General features: G+C 39.2%; 1 protein-coding gene across 1 annotated transcript in view; it reads right to left on the bottom strand.

The window, feature by feature from the left end:
- NCBP1 (nuclear cap binding protein subunit 1, 80kDa) overlaps window positions 1-15,945 on the bottom strand; it is a gene marked incomplete at its 5' end in the record, with an annotated part of 28,709 nt that extends 12,764 nt beyond the window's left edge. Inside the window, 11 exons of the mRNA XM_009579484.1 lie at window positions 1,306-1,368; window positions 2,107-2,171; window positions 3,420-3,530; window positions 6,765-6,828; window positions 8,211-8,308; window positions 9,337-9,552; window positions 11,136-11,205; window positions 11,698-11,819; window positions 12,352-12,459; window positions 14,398-14,554; window positions 15,845-15,945. Of these exons, the coding sequence (XP_009577779.1) occupies window positions 1,306-1,368; window positions 2,107-2,171; window positions 3,420-3,530; window positions 6,765-6,828; window positions 8,211-8,308; window positions 9,337-9,552; window positions 11,136-11,205; window positions 11,698-11,819; window positions 12,352-12,459; window positions 14,398-14,554; window positions 15,845-15,945 (1,175 nt within the window). The remainder of the gene's footprint in view (window positions 1-1,305; window positions 1,369-2,106; window positions 2,172-3,419; window positions 3,531-6,764; window positions 6,829-8,210; window positions 8,309-9,336; window positions 9,553-11,135; window positions 11,206-11,697; window positions 11,820-12,351; window positions 12,460-14,397; window positions 14,555-15,844) is intronic.
- Window positions 15,946-16,452: the final 507 nt, after the last annotated feature.

Here is a 16,452-nt window from a genome sequence, read left to right as displayed (position 1 = left end):
TTTTAGCAAAAGAATTTGTGCTTTAGTCTCTTTTTGGCTTGGTCTAATAGGTACAAAACAATCATGGTCTAAGGACAACTGGAGTGCTTGACACTTACTTTTACAGTGTAGGCAATTTTAAGACAATGAGGCAAGTTTATCACCATTTGCTTATTGGCCATTAGCATTCTTGGAATCTCATCTCTCTGTGACATATTTTCAAGTAGCTTCCCTTCCCCCACCAGATTAAAAATAATTTGTGCTTACATTTAGCTGGCTTTCTCTTTCCTTAGGAAAGGAACCTTGTGTGATTTCATAGTCTGTTCCTCCCTCACAGGAATTTTTGAACTTCTGACTGATTTCAAATGCATTTCAGATAAAGAAAAGTTTCAAATACTGTCACTTGCGAGATTTGTGAAAAATGGCAGCTTGTGAGAGAAACCCACAGAAGTATTGCCATCAAGGAATATCCAGGCAAAGTAAAATCAGCTCTTTGAAGACTGCTTGCCTGGTCAGTCAACATGGATGTATACTAGGATAGCCAGCAAGCACTTAACCACACATGAGGACAACACAAGAAACTTAAGTAAAGCCATGAAAACGTTATCACAAGAAGGGCTGCATCCCTCTCCACAAGGACACTTGGGCAGATCAGCTATGGAAAGCATGTACGGTAACAGGCTGTGGAAGTTACTGTAGGGAGGACTTAACCCCGAGGTGATCTCTCTTGCTACATGGGTGCCTGGAATGGAAAGCTCAGGGGAACCTGTGGTTAGACACTGACGGAGTCCAGGGAGCTCCTGCTAGAGATACGAGTTCAAGATTTGACATGGTAAGAATGGATGGCAGGGCCAGCTCTGATGAAACTTGGGGCGCTAGGATTTGGCAGGAGGGAAACAGAACATAAAGTCTCAAGGATAAAGGTTATAATGAAAGGTTTAGGATAGGACAGAGAGCAAGATTACAGAATGAATACAGGATACGACGAGTCAGGGCAAATCACTAAAAGTAAATTGGGGAGCCATTTTGGAAAATTTGCTAGCAACTGATTGAGGATGCAGGACAAATTAAAGAAATCACGTTTCAACTTCCTCTTTTTAGGGAACGCTTACACTGGCTTGAGATTCATCACAAAGTTCACCAGGGATGATGCAGTGACTAGAGAGATTATCAAGATAACCTACTGTGGCGAACAGATTAAGAAAGATCTCTGAAGAGCTGGAGGAAAGCAATTAACAGGGCCACTATGCTGTAACACATCCTGGGGAAGTTTGAAATTTTAAGGTTTTGCAGTATCAGGTTCGAAACAAAAGGATAGAAACTTACCAATCTTCCCAGCTCCAACGGAACTGGAAGTTGCTCAAGTGGTGAGAAAACCAGTTAATAAATCTTTATTAAAAGAAAAAGAAAGCTCCATTAAATGCCAGAAGAGCAGGAAAACTTTCAGTTGAGATTTTCTTACAAATGCATTCTACTTTTCAAAGGCAAGCTTAACCTCTAAACTTATTACAGCATTAAACAGGTGTTTATGTTGACAGATACAAAAGACTGAGTTTAGAGAGTCAGAAAGAAGCTTTTAGGGACAAATAGCCTGCCATGTTCTGTTGTTTCATACAAAGAGATGAGTTACTAAACTAACAATTAAAATGTAAACTTACTGTGAATATGCACTTTCACATTTTTGATGAGTAATTAACAGCTCTCCTACACAATGCAGACTTCCCTCAAAGGGCAAAATCACCACCACTCTGCTCTGGGTGGCAGACATGCCATTAACTCCAATTCCAACTCGCCTCCCAGACCACTAGGGAGCAGGCATAGTATTAGATAACGGAGTTCTATGCAACTATGAAGAGCTCTGAACACAGAAAAGTTGTCACCAGTCTTAACTGTCCTGTACAGACAGCTAGAGTTGTGACCTCTGGGGCAGTGTTTCTGGGAAGGAGAGGCAAGCAGTCAGTCCTCCACCTTCTCTTTAGATTGCTCAAAGCCAGAGCCCAGAAAACATTTTGAACAGCACCAAGAAGTTCTAACAAGGATTTCTGACTACTCTTTCCACAGCCTTTTCATTTTTCCTGTACATTGGATATTGAGGAATATTTTCCGTCGTCTCCAAAACACATTTACCTGTCCACACATGTTGTATTCATTGTATCCAAACGCATGTAGAGCATTTCTGTGGCTTGTGCAAGCTGAAAGTTTCTTATTAAGGTTAACATAAAAGCACTAGATAAGTCAGATGTTATTTCTTTCAGTTTGTGAAAGAAACATCAACTTTTTGTACTGAATGTTCCCTGGGTCTACTCCAAAATCAGGTAAATCACAGTAAATCCATGGTGGAAAAAATGAAGCATATAGTGAGTTCTATCCTCTAATCCCAGTCTGTTTTTCTTCCATTATTGCAATGAGACTGTTGGCTTCTTCCATAGAAAGCCAGAATTCACATCATGCAACATGCAAAACTGCACTGATATGAACAGACACCAACCTCCTTATGGAGTACTGCTGTAATCTCACCAGTCTAGCTTCATGGGCTGCTGTTGATGCTTATCCACAAACAACCTTTGATCATCACTGAAGGCTTGAGAAAGTATGTCTACACTGGCTTTACCCAACAAGGGCTTTATCCTTCTTACAGTGTCCCTATTAAAATTAAAAACTTTCTGCATGGAATTCTAGAAATAGACTTAGCTCTAATCATTGAGGTTATGTGATTTGCAAACAGTGAGTGGTAACATGAACTAGAATGAAAATTTGGGCATGAAATTACCAGCGGATAGACATCTGTTAACCGTCCTCCATTCTCACAGTCTGTGGCCTGATCAAAAACGATGATCTAACATGATCTAAAATGGCAGCAAAATAGGGGCAAGGTAATAGCCAGAATTAGCTGGGAGTCATGCCTCCTTCCTCAGCATTTAGCCACCCCGTCTGAGCTGACAGATGATTATTGACCTTTTGAATGCTCCTAGTGGGAGCACTGAGTGGGAACGCAGGCAAGTTCCTTCAAATCATCTGCTACACTTCCTACTGAAAAAAGAGTAGGAGCACTCACACAGTTGTTAGAACAAACGACGAAGCCTGTCACTTCCTTTCCTTCTCAGCCTTTAATGTGTCTGTGACCATGCCACATATTGTCCAGGCCTCAACAGGCTGCGGTGACAAGCAGGAGTATTGTCCCCTCACCAAGACAGCCCTTCTTGGGAAGCTCAGGGGAAGTACCAGAACATTGTCCAGAAAGCCGAAGAGTCTCTCCCACTTGGCAAATCTAGACCTGTGCTAAGTGGGCTGTGCTACTCTTTCATGTGAGTGTTACGGGCAAAGTTCCATGCAGCTGCTGTAATATATTAATACTGCCATTATTTATTGCTATCCCATCATCTACAGAAGAAAAAATAAAGACTGCATTTTATAAATGCTCTCTAGCGCAGAAAGGATACAACTTGTGGTAAAGAGCCAGGCTGAAGTTTGCACAGTTCAATCAGGAGCGTTGTGTACATGACTTCAATGTGTGGTGGAGATGGAAGTTGAAACAATTCTGCAAATATTACCTGTAGGAGAGGAAGGCACAGAATCAGAGTACAGTCCGCCGTGGCCTGCACAACCCTCAGCTTCGCAATAGTGGCCATCAATCCCAAACAATTACATATCCCAAAAGGCCCATGTTATTCTGTCAAATGCATGTTCTGAGAAAAAGAGAAACTTATAAAGGTAGTGGTAACCCTATACTGTACTGATACAATCCACTCTAACTTCATACCAACACAACACCAGCATTATACATCTATTACTATTATTATGTCTAACAAATACATCATGTAACTGTAAAAATGGGCATAGTCATGACCTACTGCAGTGCTACCACATGAACTGAGAAAAGCAGAAATCATCTGATCCTGTTAAATAATAAATATAAATAGTAAACATAGTAAATGAAGCCTAAGCGTTTAGTATGAAAGACTATTTGCATTAAAATTACATCTCTCTCTTTTCCATTGTGTCCTCTTTTCTCCTATACAAAAACTTACATAAATAAAGCCACAACTTCCAACTGAAAATTACAACCAGCATTTCATACAACAAAAATATATGCTCAGTAACCCATGGCAGAGGATCATTCTCAGAAAACTGAAAACAGTCCCACAGTCAGCATTCCAGTTTTTATTTTCAAGTTTGCCTATAATAACAGCATGTCAATCTTTAAGGGCTACAAAAAGATCATCGTTGTAACAACACTCATATCTGAGTTTCTGTTTATTTTGCATGCTATTTTCAACTAGATTTAAATTACATCAAAGGAATCAGGAAACTTTGATTCATCATGGTCAGTCAATTTCCTCTTCAACTCTACTTCTGAATAAACACAGAAAAATTGATGCTGAAATGAGTAAGCTTTAGAAAATCTTCCTACTAGTGTAAGAAATCAACATCCATTTACAGACTCCACAAACAGCACATGAAAACACATTGACTAGAGCTTTTTATTCTAAGGAAGGACTTGAAAGCATGAAGAGACAATAAGGAGCTGGAGAACCTTTCCATGACAGTATAATTTGGACATGCCGTTAATACAGATAGGGCAAAACGGTAGGGGGGACCCTGTTAGGTAGAAAACTGCTCCTTGTCTCAAGATAGGAAATAACAACAGCTGGATGATTGGTCATTATCTGTTTGAGATACTGCATAAAACTGCATTTGTGATATTCATCACATGTTCGTTATCAAATGTTCAGATTAAGTGTTTCAAACTGGCGTACCGTACTTTGTGAAAATAACAAGGCCACAAGAAAGACCAAGACACAGATGATCTGAATGTCCAAATTCTGTTGCACTAAAAGCTGTAGGAGCACAACAGGGGATAACAGCCCAACAACCCAATGATGCTGCCCACACATTCTCTGTTCACAGCTACCAGAAATATCCACATACACATCTGTAAGAACCTACTGAGAGAAAGGCGCCACATTTCAGTGTTTTGCACAGATTCCAGGTAGCATGGAGCATTCTGTGCTCAGCCTGACAAACTACAATGTGGAGCCTCAGAGACCTCAAAAGTAGGCATACCTGGGAAGGTACTACTTTCAGGCTGCCTAACTGTTATGTTCTGAACCTTAAATAACACTTTCCTTCATTTCTTAGACCATATTATTTCTACAGTTCTGTGACTTACTGAAAAAGTTAGTGAAATTTCACAGATTAAACTGTGTTGAAAGCAACATATAACCAACTTGACTATTAAGAGAGACCTTACAAGGGAGCAGCAGTAAGCAGAACGAACAGAAACCTGAAAAAAGCATGCTAAGCCTTAAAAACTCTGGAGCTTCATTAAAAGTAAGCAATCATAGACAGGTAATGAAGTTAATATTCTAAAATAACTCAAAATTGCAAGAAAAAGGAAATTATTACAGTAATAGTCAAAGAATTTGTACACCAATCTTGCACTTCTTTCCAGTAATTTCATCTACACAAACCTTTGCTATTTTTGCATCCTACAAGTTTCTGAATTAAAGAACTTCCAGGACCTTTAGGTAACTTATTTCATCAGGAATTGCAGTAATTATTTGTTGGCATTAATGTACAGCTGAGCATAAAGCACACAGCCATATAGCCATATACAGCACCTGAAGATACTGAAGATAAGACCACTGAAGGTATTTCGATGTTAAGGCAGAAAATTCTGGTTTATTTTAAGATTCCTCTGTTCTGAATTCAGAGTACAAAAAGAACAAGCTGATCAAAAGTAATGTAACTTTACAGCACTCAGAATATTTGGCATTTTGGTGCCAAGAGGAATTCCCAATCCCACTTCTATTAAGATAAATCTTCTACATAAGATTATTTCTTGTTATAATTAGCACTGAAATTCCTACTTACAGTTACTTCTTCATAAAGCCTTTATATGACAAGTTGCCATTATTACTGAAATCTCTTAATCCCTTTCAATTTTTGATGGAAATTAATGAAGTTTTATATAGCTCTGCATCTTGAAAACAGACTCTTGAAAGGCAGCAGTAAAAGAAAACCTATGCTGCTCTTCTGATACACATTATGGTTATTTAAAATTCTCTAATATGGAGGATACTCCGGAGGAAACACATCACTATTTCATTGCAAGTTCTTTTCAGGGCCAAGAGAGCAAAATCATTTAGAAGATCCAAACATAAAATCACGCAGAACGGCTGAGTCTGGCTGGAGATCATCTAGTCAAAAGCTCCCTGCATAAGGCAGGGTCACCTAGAGCAGGCTGCTCAGGGCTGTGTCTCGTTAGGTTTTGAAATTCTCCAAGGATAGAGACTCCACAACTTCTCTGGGCAAACTCTTCTAGTGTTTAATCACCTTTGCAGTAAAAAGAGATTTTTCTTGTGTTTAAATGGAGTTTCTTGTATTTCAATGTGTCCATTTCCTCTTGTATTTTAATTCAATTTTTTTTAAACTAAAAGTGACTCAAATACCGTCATCTCTTAAGACGGCGTGATACATTGGAAGCATCATATGTAAAGCTCTAAAAGTTTGAGAAATGCCACAGCCTGGATTACTACTGCACTAAGAAATTTAGGTACTTGACCAAAGCTCCCATGCACCAAGTTAAAATGACAAAAAAAAGCATAAAACTAACACTCAACTGCATATAACCCACTCACTTAAAAGCCATTGGTTTAATTCAACAAGGTTCTGGTTGAGTCCCAAATCAAACTGTAATTTAATGGACCTATCATGGAACTAACTGGGACATGTTACTTGTGAAATAACAAAGCTAGAAAAGAGGTTATCTATAAAATCCATACCTCTACTATGTGATAGTTCAAGGGGATCTTGTTATTTCCAGGATAGCTCAGCAGCTGTGCAGCACTGCAAAACCATAGATACATTTAGTTCAGAACATAATATGGTAAATGTGATGTTAAGATAAGTAACAAAGTGACAGAAAATGTTTCATTCTGGGCAAGAGTTCACACAAAAGCAGCACAAACAAATCAACAATCCTTGCAAAGTCTGTCCATGAATCCACAGAACACTTAAACAGAAACAGCAAAAGAACACACCAGCATTGCCTAAACTATGATTTGTAATGATGTATTTTATCTCTATAGAGTTACATCACTTTAACACTGTACTGCTACGCAAAATAGTTTTGCATAGCATAGTCATGGTGATCTGTAATTCCAGCTTGCATATATTACAAGGAAAAACAAAAACCCCCAAACAACAGATGTTCAGAATGACTTGAAAGCAGAATTAAGCTAATGGGTTATGTAAGAAACTCTCAGGCTTCAAATGCTTAATCTTCTAATAAGCTCATTATCACCTATCATTATTAAAAAGCAAACAACTGCTACTTTCTTGATTTTATTTCTACCTCTCTGGCAAATCTTGTATCTCCCTCTAGTCTTTTACTTTCTCCGAGAATTAACAAAGACTATCCCAGTAACTGCAACAACCCTGAATTTCTAGCTTCTGCTGAATCAAACAGCTGCAACCAAAAACTTTATCACATGCCATCACCAAAAACATTGTTTCTGCCCATTTTTTGCACACTATACAAAGTTCGGTGGTTTTCATTGGGAAGCATGACACAGCCAATTATCTGTGGCAAACCATCTTGGTTATCAATTACCCACATCAAATATTGCTCAGGCAGAAATGAAAAGTGCCCTCACTGCTTCCTGGCACAGCTGAATTCAAACTAATGAAATCTGCTGGCCCTGCAATGACTCCCCAGAGCGAGCGCAAATCACCTCTGCCATGTAATCCCAAAGAGAAGAATGCCACAAGGAGGTGTAGGAAGCAGAAGCGTGTTCATAAACACCAGTGCGCAGTCAGCTGCAGGTGAACCAGCTCAAGGCTCACTGTGCCCCAACAAATCAGCTGCTTCAAAATTCCAGGAAGCATAACACAACCACACTCTCCACATGCTCCCATGAAGAATAAGGTGTGTCTGCGTATTTTTTGCAGCACATCCTGTATCATAAAGGAATTCCCTTCCCAAAGAGCTACTGTCCCCCTGAATCATACAGACTCTCCATTATCTGGATATTACAGACCCACGGTATTCCAGGCGACAGTTTTAATATAGTTAAATGTAGCAAATCAAGTTTCATTAAATGCTCTAGGACATGTTTAATCTTGAGCTCTTGTCTAACCAGTGCAGAACTCTGCATATCCCTGATGGCACCGAACCCATGGTAGCATATAAAAAGCGCCAGGGCCCCGTAGTTCTAAGCTCTTCCTACCAAGTCTTTCTCTCTTTCCAGTGGGATTTGATGATGCAGTGAAGGTTCTCTTCTATTACAAATCGTTCAACAGAGTGGCTGCCAGGCATGACAGGGCCCTGGTAGGAAAGAATTAAGACTCATGAAAGATCACTGCTAATGCTACAGGTAGCAAGCTATCCTACATACATTTACAGGTGGAAAAAATAGTCCAACTTCCGCATAAACACAGCGAGGTCTCAGCTGCCCTGTATCCTTCAGGACTGAGAAGCTGGTGTGACACATTTCCACACAAACCTCAGATTGATGTTTAAAACAAAATGAATATTAGGACTCATTACAAAAAGAAATGGTAACAAAATCAGAGGACATGATTGTAAGTTCATGAAGCATCCGCTTCTTCTTTTGCTCTATGGAACCATCAGGCAGGCTACCACCATGCAGCCTGGAAAAAAATCACAACTGAGCTGGAATACAATAAAGAAATAAAGGCAGGAATGGCCAGGATAAAGTGGAAAGAATACGCAGTCATGGCCTCGTTCATTGCAAAAACCAGGGGCCAATAAATGAAGGTAAAAGGCAGCAGACAAAGCAAAGGGAGGTATAAAAGCACCTGGGGAAAGCAGTATATATTCTTTTGCTATTCCTATACACTTTTGTCTATATATCTGCTGTTGATCAATGCTGGAGGCAGACTATTGAGATAAATGGATCTTTTACGCACCCCAATAAAGCACTCCTTTGTTCCACAATATGCATCAACAAATTTTAACAGATAAGTAAACAACAGTCTTTAAACATTACAATAAATACCTAGCCTGGAAAAAGACCCAAGTCACCAACTTTATGGAAGGTAAGTCTAATTCTGTGAATGTAGTTTTACTAGAGATGTTAGAGAATTCAATCAACATCGTCATTCTAAATGAAAGCATCACAGCATCTCACTCCCTAAATTTTACTCCTCACAGATTTGCTTTGTATGCTAACTTGGTCACCTAGTTTATTTCTGCAGAAGTACCAAAACAGAACTGCTGCTGGTCTTCAAACCACTCACTATCTTGGGAGAGGGAACATCACATTTTGACCAGTATTGCCCCAGGAATCTAACTGTGAAATCCGCTCACCATCCCCCACAGCAATCACATACCTCAGGGTCATCTGTGTAGTCAAACATCCTAAAAATAACCCTTGGCATCGGGTACACTGAATCTTCGGTGTGAGGTGGAGGAGTGAACGGAGGCAGATTGTGTTGCAGTGCTTCACAAAGAATGCTGTCAAAAGCCAAGTAGGGCCGCAGAATGTGTCGTTCTTGCCAACGGTCTTTTTTCAACTTCTGAATCTGAGACCAAAGGCAATCTAAATACTGAAGGAAAAAGGTAAGAAACATCAGGCGTGCTGAATCTTGTAACAAAGCTAGCAGCAACCTGAACTATCAGAAATTTGTATCTTAAATTCCATATTCCATTCAGGAAAAAACAAACAGTTTCTTAAACTGCTGATTCGGTAAACCAAGAAATAATTTAAGAACTCTAACAGAGAACACGAGAGCTGCTCCTAATTCCACACAACACTGTGTTAGTAAAATTTAACTGCTGGCAGGTTTTTAAACACCAACAGGCAGCCCAGGAGTCAGAGCATGAGGCCACCCTTTGAATCTGCCAGCGAAACTACAGCAGTGAACAATAGCTCAGTCACTGCTCATTGGTGGTATTAAAACAGACATAGTACCAACATTAAAATTGGAAAGACATTCTGTAGGACTGCCATGCTGTTCCCAGAGCAATCAAAACTACCAGCTACTGCATATTCAAGACAAACACAATACTATGAAATATTAAATACCTTTGCCATGGTTTTCAACACAATTGTGAGTCCCAGCATTCTCCCAGAGACGGCACAGACACCTGTCCAACTGGCAGTAGGCTTGCTTTGTTTAATTACTCTCTTGCTAAAAGCAGTCCAAGAACTTTGGAGGCCTATGGCCTTACTGAACGCAAGTTTCAAGTTATAACTGGTGCAAGAAACGTGTTTACATGGAAGTGCTTTGCATTTACTGAAATTATCACACTACAAAATGGGAACAAAGCTACTAACAACTAGCACCTGAAGTGAACAGTCATGTTTACAGTACTCTGGGTAACACACGGTCTCAAACACACTCCGCTAATCTCTCGTCTACTGAACTAAATAAGAAAATTCAGATATTGGGCAGGCAAAATACTCACGTTGACAAATCAATCATAATCAGACAGCCTATCTCTCAAATTATGATTAACAAGACAATTGTTAAGACCGTGATTTAATCAGAGCAGTGAACAAAATGTAAGAGGGCCATGTTCCAAAACTTCCCAGAAGATCAATTTAGATCTCACTTTCCAACTAAGTTTGTCCTCAAACTTAGGGAAAAGAAAAAAACCCTAAGAATATCCGAAAAGGCAAATTCCACTCCAAACTAGCCAGATACCACCTCTCTTAATTGTGAAAGATAGCACAGTAACTGCTGCATACATTTTCTACATATTTGTTTAGCACTTCCTAGAGCTGAGAAAGCAAAGCCACTAAAAGGGTTTCTTTCTTGCAGAGGGAAAACATTAAGGGATAAGTAAGGGATTACGTTCTGCTTCTCACAAAGATCCTTTTAACATGAAGCCCTGTATCTGCAATTCCAAAACAAATACTACAATTTACAACCATTCCTCACTTCATAACATTTCCTCAGGGGCCTGTCAGCAAACAACAAAACAGTCTCCTACTCACCCCATACAACCTTATATTTAGGCCCAAGACTGAGAAGAGAATTCCTCACTTGTTAGAATTATGACAAATAGGAGACAATTCAAAGCATTATACTTTTAGAGGTGCTTTTTAATTTCATGATAAAAGAACACCTTAGTAAAAAAATGTTTTTCCAAGTTTCTGAAAGAAGGCAATGTAAAGTCCACTCACCTCTTCTTGTGGATGTGGTTTATCAGCAGTCCAAACTTGTAGCATGGGTACATGAATCTTCTGGCGGCGTCTGTTTACACAGGAAAGAAAACTTGACCTTCAAAAGACTAATTTAGGGCAGGAATTTTTTCTTATTGCGAGTATACTACTATTTGATCTCTTCAGCTGATGAAGTCTACAGTACATAAAAATCAGGTTTGTGATTACTTAAAATATCTCTATTATCATATCTTGACAACGTTAACATGAAGCACCTAGACATAAAATGGTCACGCTGCAGAACACTAAAGCAACAACCTGTGAGGATTCACAGCACACTTACAACTGCAGCTACTCCAGCATGAGCAGAACAAGACCTTAAAGATACCCTAGAACTAGACAAGACAACAAAACTTCTCAAATTCAAAAATCTCTCCACCTATTCTATTTTCAGGGGTTTTCTTCCCCACAGAACGGTTCAGGCCTCAGACTTTAGAATATTTCTAAGTGAGCAATAATCAAAGCTATTGATCCATACTTGAATAGATACCAAAGAGAGTATTTTTAATGGGTTACAACTTACTTCAAATAGCTTTCTGTCTGAGACAAGAGACGATCCATTTCAGCATCCTTTTTCTCATATAACTCCTTTCCAACCCAAGGCAAAGATGACAGAAATGCAAACATATACCAGTCACATCGTACCTATAGGAAAGAAATATACTGAAATCTAAGTATACAAGTAAGTTCCAAAAGATTTCATATGCGCACGCCATTTTAATTTAGATTAAAACACTAGCAAAACTATTGTTTTGGGAGGACATAAAGACCAGCAACTAAAAACTGGATTGGCAAGCCATGAAAAAAATATATTCTTGATCGAAATGTATAATTTTTACTTGAACTGTGACAAACAGACTTAAAAAACAGTATCACTTTCACAGTCCTTTTGCAGATTATCGGTAGAGCAGAACAAGCCAGGCACTATGCACTTGCCAAAGTAACATAAAATGAATTCACTTCAGCTACTGCACTACAAAGGACCATACTTTCTTATGTATGCATGTATTTTCTAATTGTCACAGGCTCCTTTTATTCATGCTAAGGAAACTGCACATGACAGTCCATTTAGCTTGCTATCTCTAAAACTTCCCTGTTCTAAGCATAAGTACAGAAGCAAAGGTACAGAAAAACTGTTGAAAACAGCACTAGAGGAGCCTACAGATCTTTTGCTTACTTGGGGTACGTCTTCCTCCTGTGTCACACTCACAAAGTTCTCAAACATAGCTACCATCGAAGGTGCAGCTATTACATGACAATTCACAAGATCAGACAGAAAACGAACCTAAAAAAGACCAAAAAAATTGTTTTAAATGAACACTTTAAACTGACCGTACAAGAACAAATAAACATTACTTAAACAACTAAAACAAACCATCAGTAAAAGTCCAATATTCATTCAGTACTACGAAGGCAGAAATACTGCACACTGTACAGACCCACCTTTCAACCCTGAAAAACAAGTACTGTAAGCGCTGCCTAATATACCGTTCATTATGTCTGTAGTCTGTTTCACTGCAATAACATTGCAAGGATAGTATTTCTAATTAAGGAAGTGTGGGAAACACCAGTATGCATTCAAAGACGTGCAAACTGATACTACAGAAAAGAAACCTTGTGCTTCTATCTACTCTAAATGGTATTAGATCACTAAAATTCCAAAAGTGGAGGGAAAAAAAAACTTCTAAAAAGCTGAAGATGGATTGATCCATTATTTCATGAGACCAGATATGCATCAGGAAACAGCAGTGCTGAATCTGTATGCCATTATACTCAATTAATTTCTATAATTATTTATTCATAAATACAGATAGATACACAAAGAGAGCCTATGTGAAAACTGCTGGCATTTTCAGGCTTCAGAAGTGTGACAGACTGATGGCGTGCTGGGAATCAAATGGCCTTATTTGCCTGGGAAGAAAAAAATCTCTACAGTAGGAATATATCTTGATTTGGACGCACTCTAGTAAGAAATCCAGACTGACAGAAACAGAAATCTAAGTAGAAAACATCTGGGGAAGAGCAGTGTGCTTTTTTTTTTCCTCTCCCCTCTCTTTTGATTTGTATCCTGCCTTCAGACGTAAACAAGGCCCTAGTAGGACCCAAGCTCTCCCAGTATCACCACAATCTTAACAGACAATATAAGCTGAAATTCTAGCAATTAAAATCTCGCATATTTTTTCTTAAAGGCTCATTTTTTTTAAGGGCACATTCACAAAAAGTAGTCCAAAAAACCAACAAAGGTATTTTGATCTGAAGGCAGATCATTGGGAAGAAGTCTTGGGAAAGCAATTTGCGTGAACCAGGCAGTTCAGTACTCGAAAAGCAACTGCAACAAAGTACCAAACTCTTACTTTCCAGATATTAATTGCTCTGAACAGTCTTTGAAATGTCTTTGAGAAAGCTGAGGAAAGATTTCCACTGCCACTCCCTTAGTTGTTACTCTCACAAGTCATTTGTATATAAGTGTGACCAGAGAAGGTGAAGCTGAAGCCAAGGGACAGAACATTCAGAGTTCTAATGAGGATTTTATTAGCAAAAGCGTCCCACAGTTGAAGAGCAGTCTCTTGACAAAATATATTGAAATACTAGAATCTTCACCAGTGGGCTTCAAAAGAAGCTGGGGAGCTTGGCACTGGGCTTCTACGTCAGACACCGCTAAAGTCCTAATACCTTTTTGCAGACAAAATCTATAAGCAGCAAGAGCTGAGCAAATGGTTTCAAAGACAGATGACACTTAAAACCGCCTGCTTGATCGTCATCGCTCATTAAAAGAATGAAAACACAGGCCTGATAACAGCCATCAAATATAGCTTTTAAGAACCAGACTGTTGATTTTCTTTTCAGTTTTTTTTTCATGGGAGCCACAAGAACATTATACATCTCTGAACACAATAAAAGTGCATGACTTTCATCTATCTTTTACATTTGACTGTAGAACACGTAAGGGGGGAGTATCTCTGTTCTTACTGCACATTAATCTGTCACTGGGAAAATACACAGTTGGAAGTCAATTTTGCAACAGTTATATGATTTCTCTCCCCTGAGGAAGGAATTACTTCTCACATAACACACATTTCCTCTTGGTATACCTACAGTGCACTGCACATTGATGCCAGAGACTGCAATAATACTGAAAGATCTTCTGGAACAAAAAGGTGAAAGAAGGAGGAGAGAAAAAGGATGAGGAAAAATGTAAAAAACAAACAAACAAACCACTTACTAAATGCACAGCTTCGTTATACATATTGACTTTCAGACATTCTTTAAGCTGACGAATCATGGCTTCTACAAATTCCCCACCAAAATTGTAGTTCCTGGCATTCAGCAACCCAACTAACGTTGTGTAAACAGTAAGCTTTTCTGGTAACAGACGTGCACTGACACAGAAAAAGAAACATGGAGTTAGTTGTTTATTCATCACATGCCAATTAGCAACTGCATAGCATCTTAGAATCTGCTTATTGTAAGTTAAACTTGCCTCATGAGGAAATAAGAAAAAAGTGCTAGCAGGATCTTACAATTCTATCCTGTGGTTAATACTTTTACAGACAATCTTTTTTTAATCTAAGTCATTTAGAAAGGCAGGCGCCACTTTCAAGTACATTTAAGTTATTTGCTCTTTATTTATATCTAATTGCTGAGTATTCCAGAGGGTTGGCCAAATAAGTGACGGAATCTATGCAAGGATGTAAGAAGTAGTTCTACGTTTGCAATTTAGAAATAATTTTATTACACAGCATCAGCAAGATTACACAAGAGGCATACACATTTTATGCTGTTAGTTTTGATTCCAAGTTTCTCAAGTCAAAGTAACTGATTATCAGCACAGCATAGGGAAGGCAAGGTCCTACTGTAAAGAATTAATTTTACTCAATCATTTTTGTATGCATGTAAGCTAACCCTATACTTTCAGAAGTGTCTTACTGCTATAGGAAAAAAGTGTACTATTTGCCTTACGTTAACAAACATTGCTACAAAACAGATTTATAGTATCTGCAAAACCATAGGATAAGTCAGGGCTGGAACACTCTCCCTCTTCACCACACCCCTCCTTCATACTTCTCTTACCTACTACCCTGCACAACCCCTCCCTCAGACACCGCCCAGTGACCCTGACATAGTGCACCTCTGCTCCTGCACTTTGCTAGGGAGAGGAAGGAGAGCTGTCAGCCACCGGAGGGCTTGCTTTCAGCTCTGCGTGTTCCCAGCTCCCCTGTGCTCTAGAGGATGGCCTTATGAAGACACAAACATCTCATTGCCAGAGAAGGGGAACTGGCAACAAGAAACCAGCACAGATAATAAGACTAAATAAGTGTCAGCAGCCAATAGCTTTGGTGCTCTTAAGCATTTCATCGGGAAACAGGACATTGCCCTGCATCACTGTGTTCTCATTGCTACTGAAGAGCAGCTCTGTGGTTTCTTCTATCTGCTTTAAGTCTTTGCACACATTTCAAGTCAAAGTAATGTAAAGAGGTATTTTCCTTGAATTGTACCTAGTACGTAATAAGCTTATTCCTCTATTTCTTTTGTTTGTAGTAAAACAAATTCTCACTATAACAGCACTCAGAAACTAAAGCCATTCTTGGCATTTAAACTACCTTAAATACTTAAACTTATGCACAGAGAAGAAAGCACCTCCCAGATTCCCAGACCTCCTGCATACGTACACAGTACATAGTATTCTTAGTATCTTGCTTTTGTAATTTGGTAGATCAGCTTCCAAAACACCAGCTAGGCCCTCCAAGTTGCTCTCCAAAGATGAATTACTCTAAAAAAAAAAAAAATTTAAAGTTTCATCATTAACCAGGCAATTTGAACAAGCTCCTGACTCTCACCTGGAAGACTAGGAAGTTGGGCGAGGGCATCCTTTTATGTCACCTCCTTTTTCAAAGCAATGATTTAGTTCCTTTAGCAATACAGAACCGTTTTCACTTGCTTGAAAGAAGGAGCAACTGCTCTTCAGAAGAGCTGCATCTGATCACCCACCTCCCCTGCACAGAACCCCAGTGCTCCCCTGGGATGCAAGATCTAACACTGCCTTAGGGACACCACGGTGAGGCAACTGAGCCCTGACTGATGACACAGCATGAAACGAAACACCTTCACTACTGTTTTTTCAGCGCACTGTCATTTTTGTCCTTATCCTTTTACCCCCCTTTCTATTAGCCTCAAATCCTGTCAGGATTTGAATATTTGAAACTTGTGCCACACGCAGACCAAGTTAACCCCTTCACATCCGTGGCACACTGGAACCAGCAACAACATCTGCAGATGC

Source organism: Fulmarus glacialis, unplaced genomic scaffold (assembly GCF_000690835.1).
Source record: "Fulmarus glacialis isolate BGI_N327 unplaced genomic scaffold, ASM69083v1 scaffold39856, whole genome shotgun sequence".
In the NCBI taxonomy this organism is placed as follows: domain Eukaryota; kingdom Metazoa; phylum Chordata; class Aves; order Procellariiformes; family Procellariidae; genus Fulmarus; species Fulmarus glacialis.
Note: the sequence above shows the minus strand (reverse complement) of the source record. Positions and strands in the feature narration are given on the sequence as shown.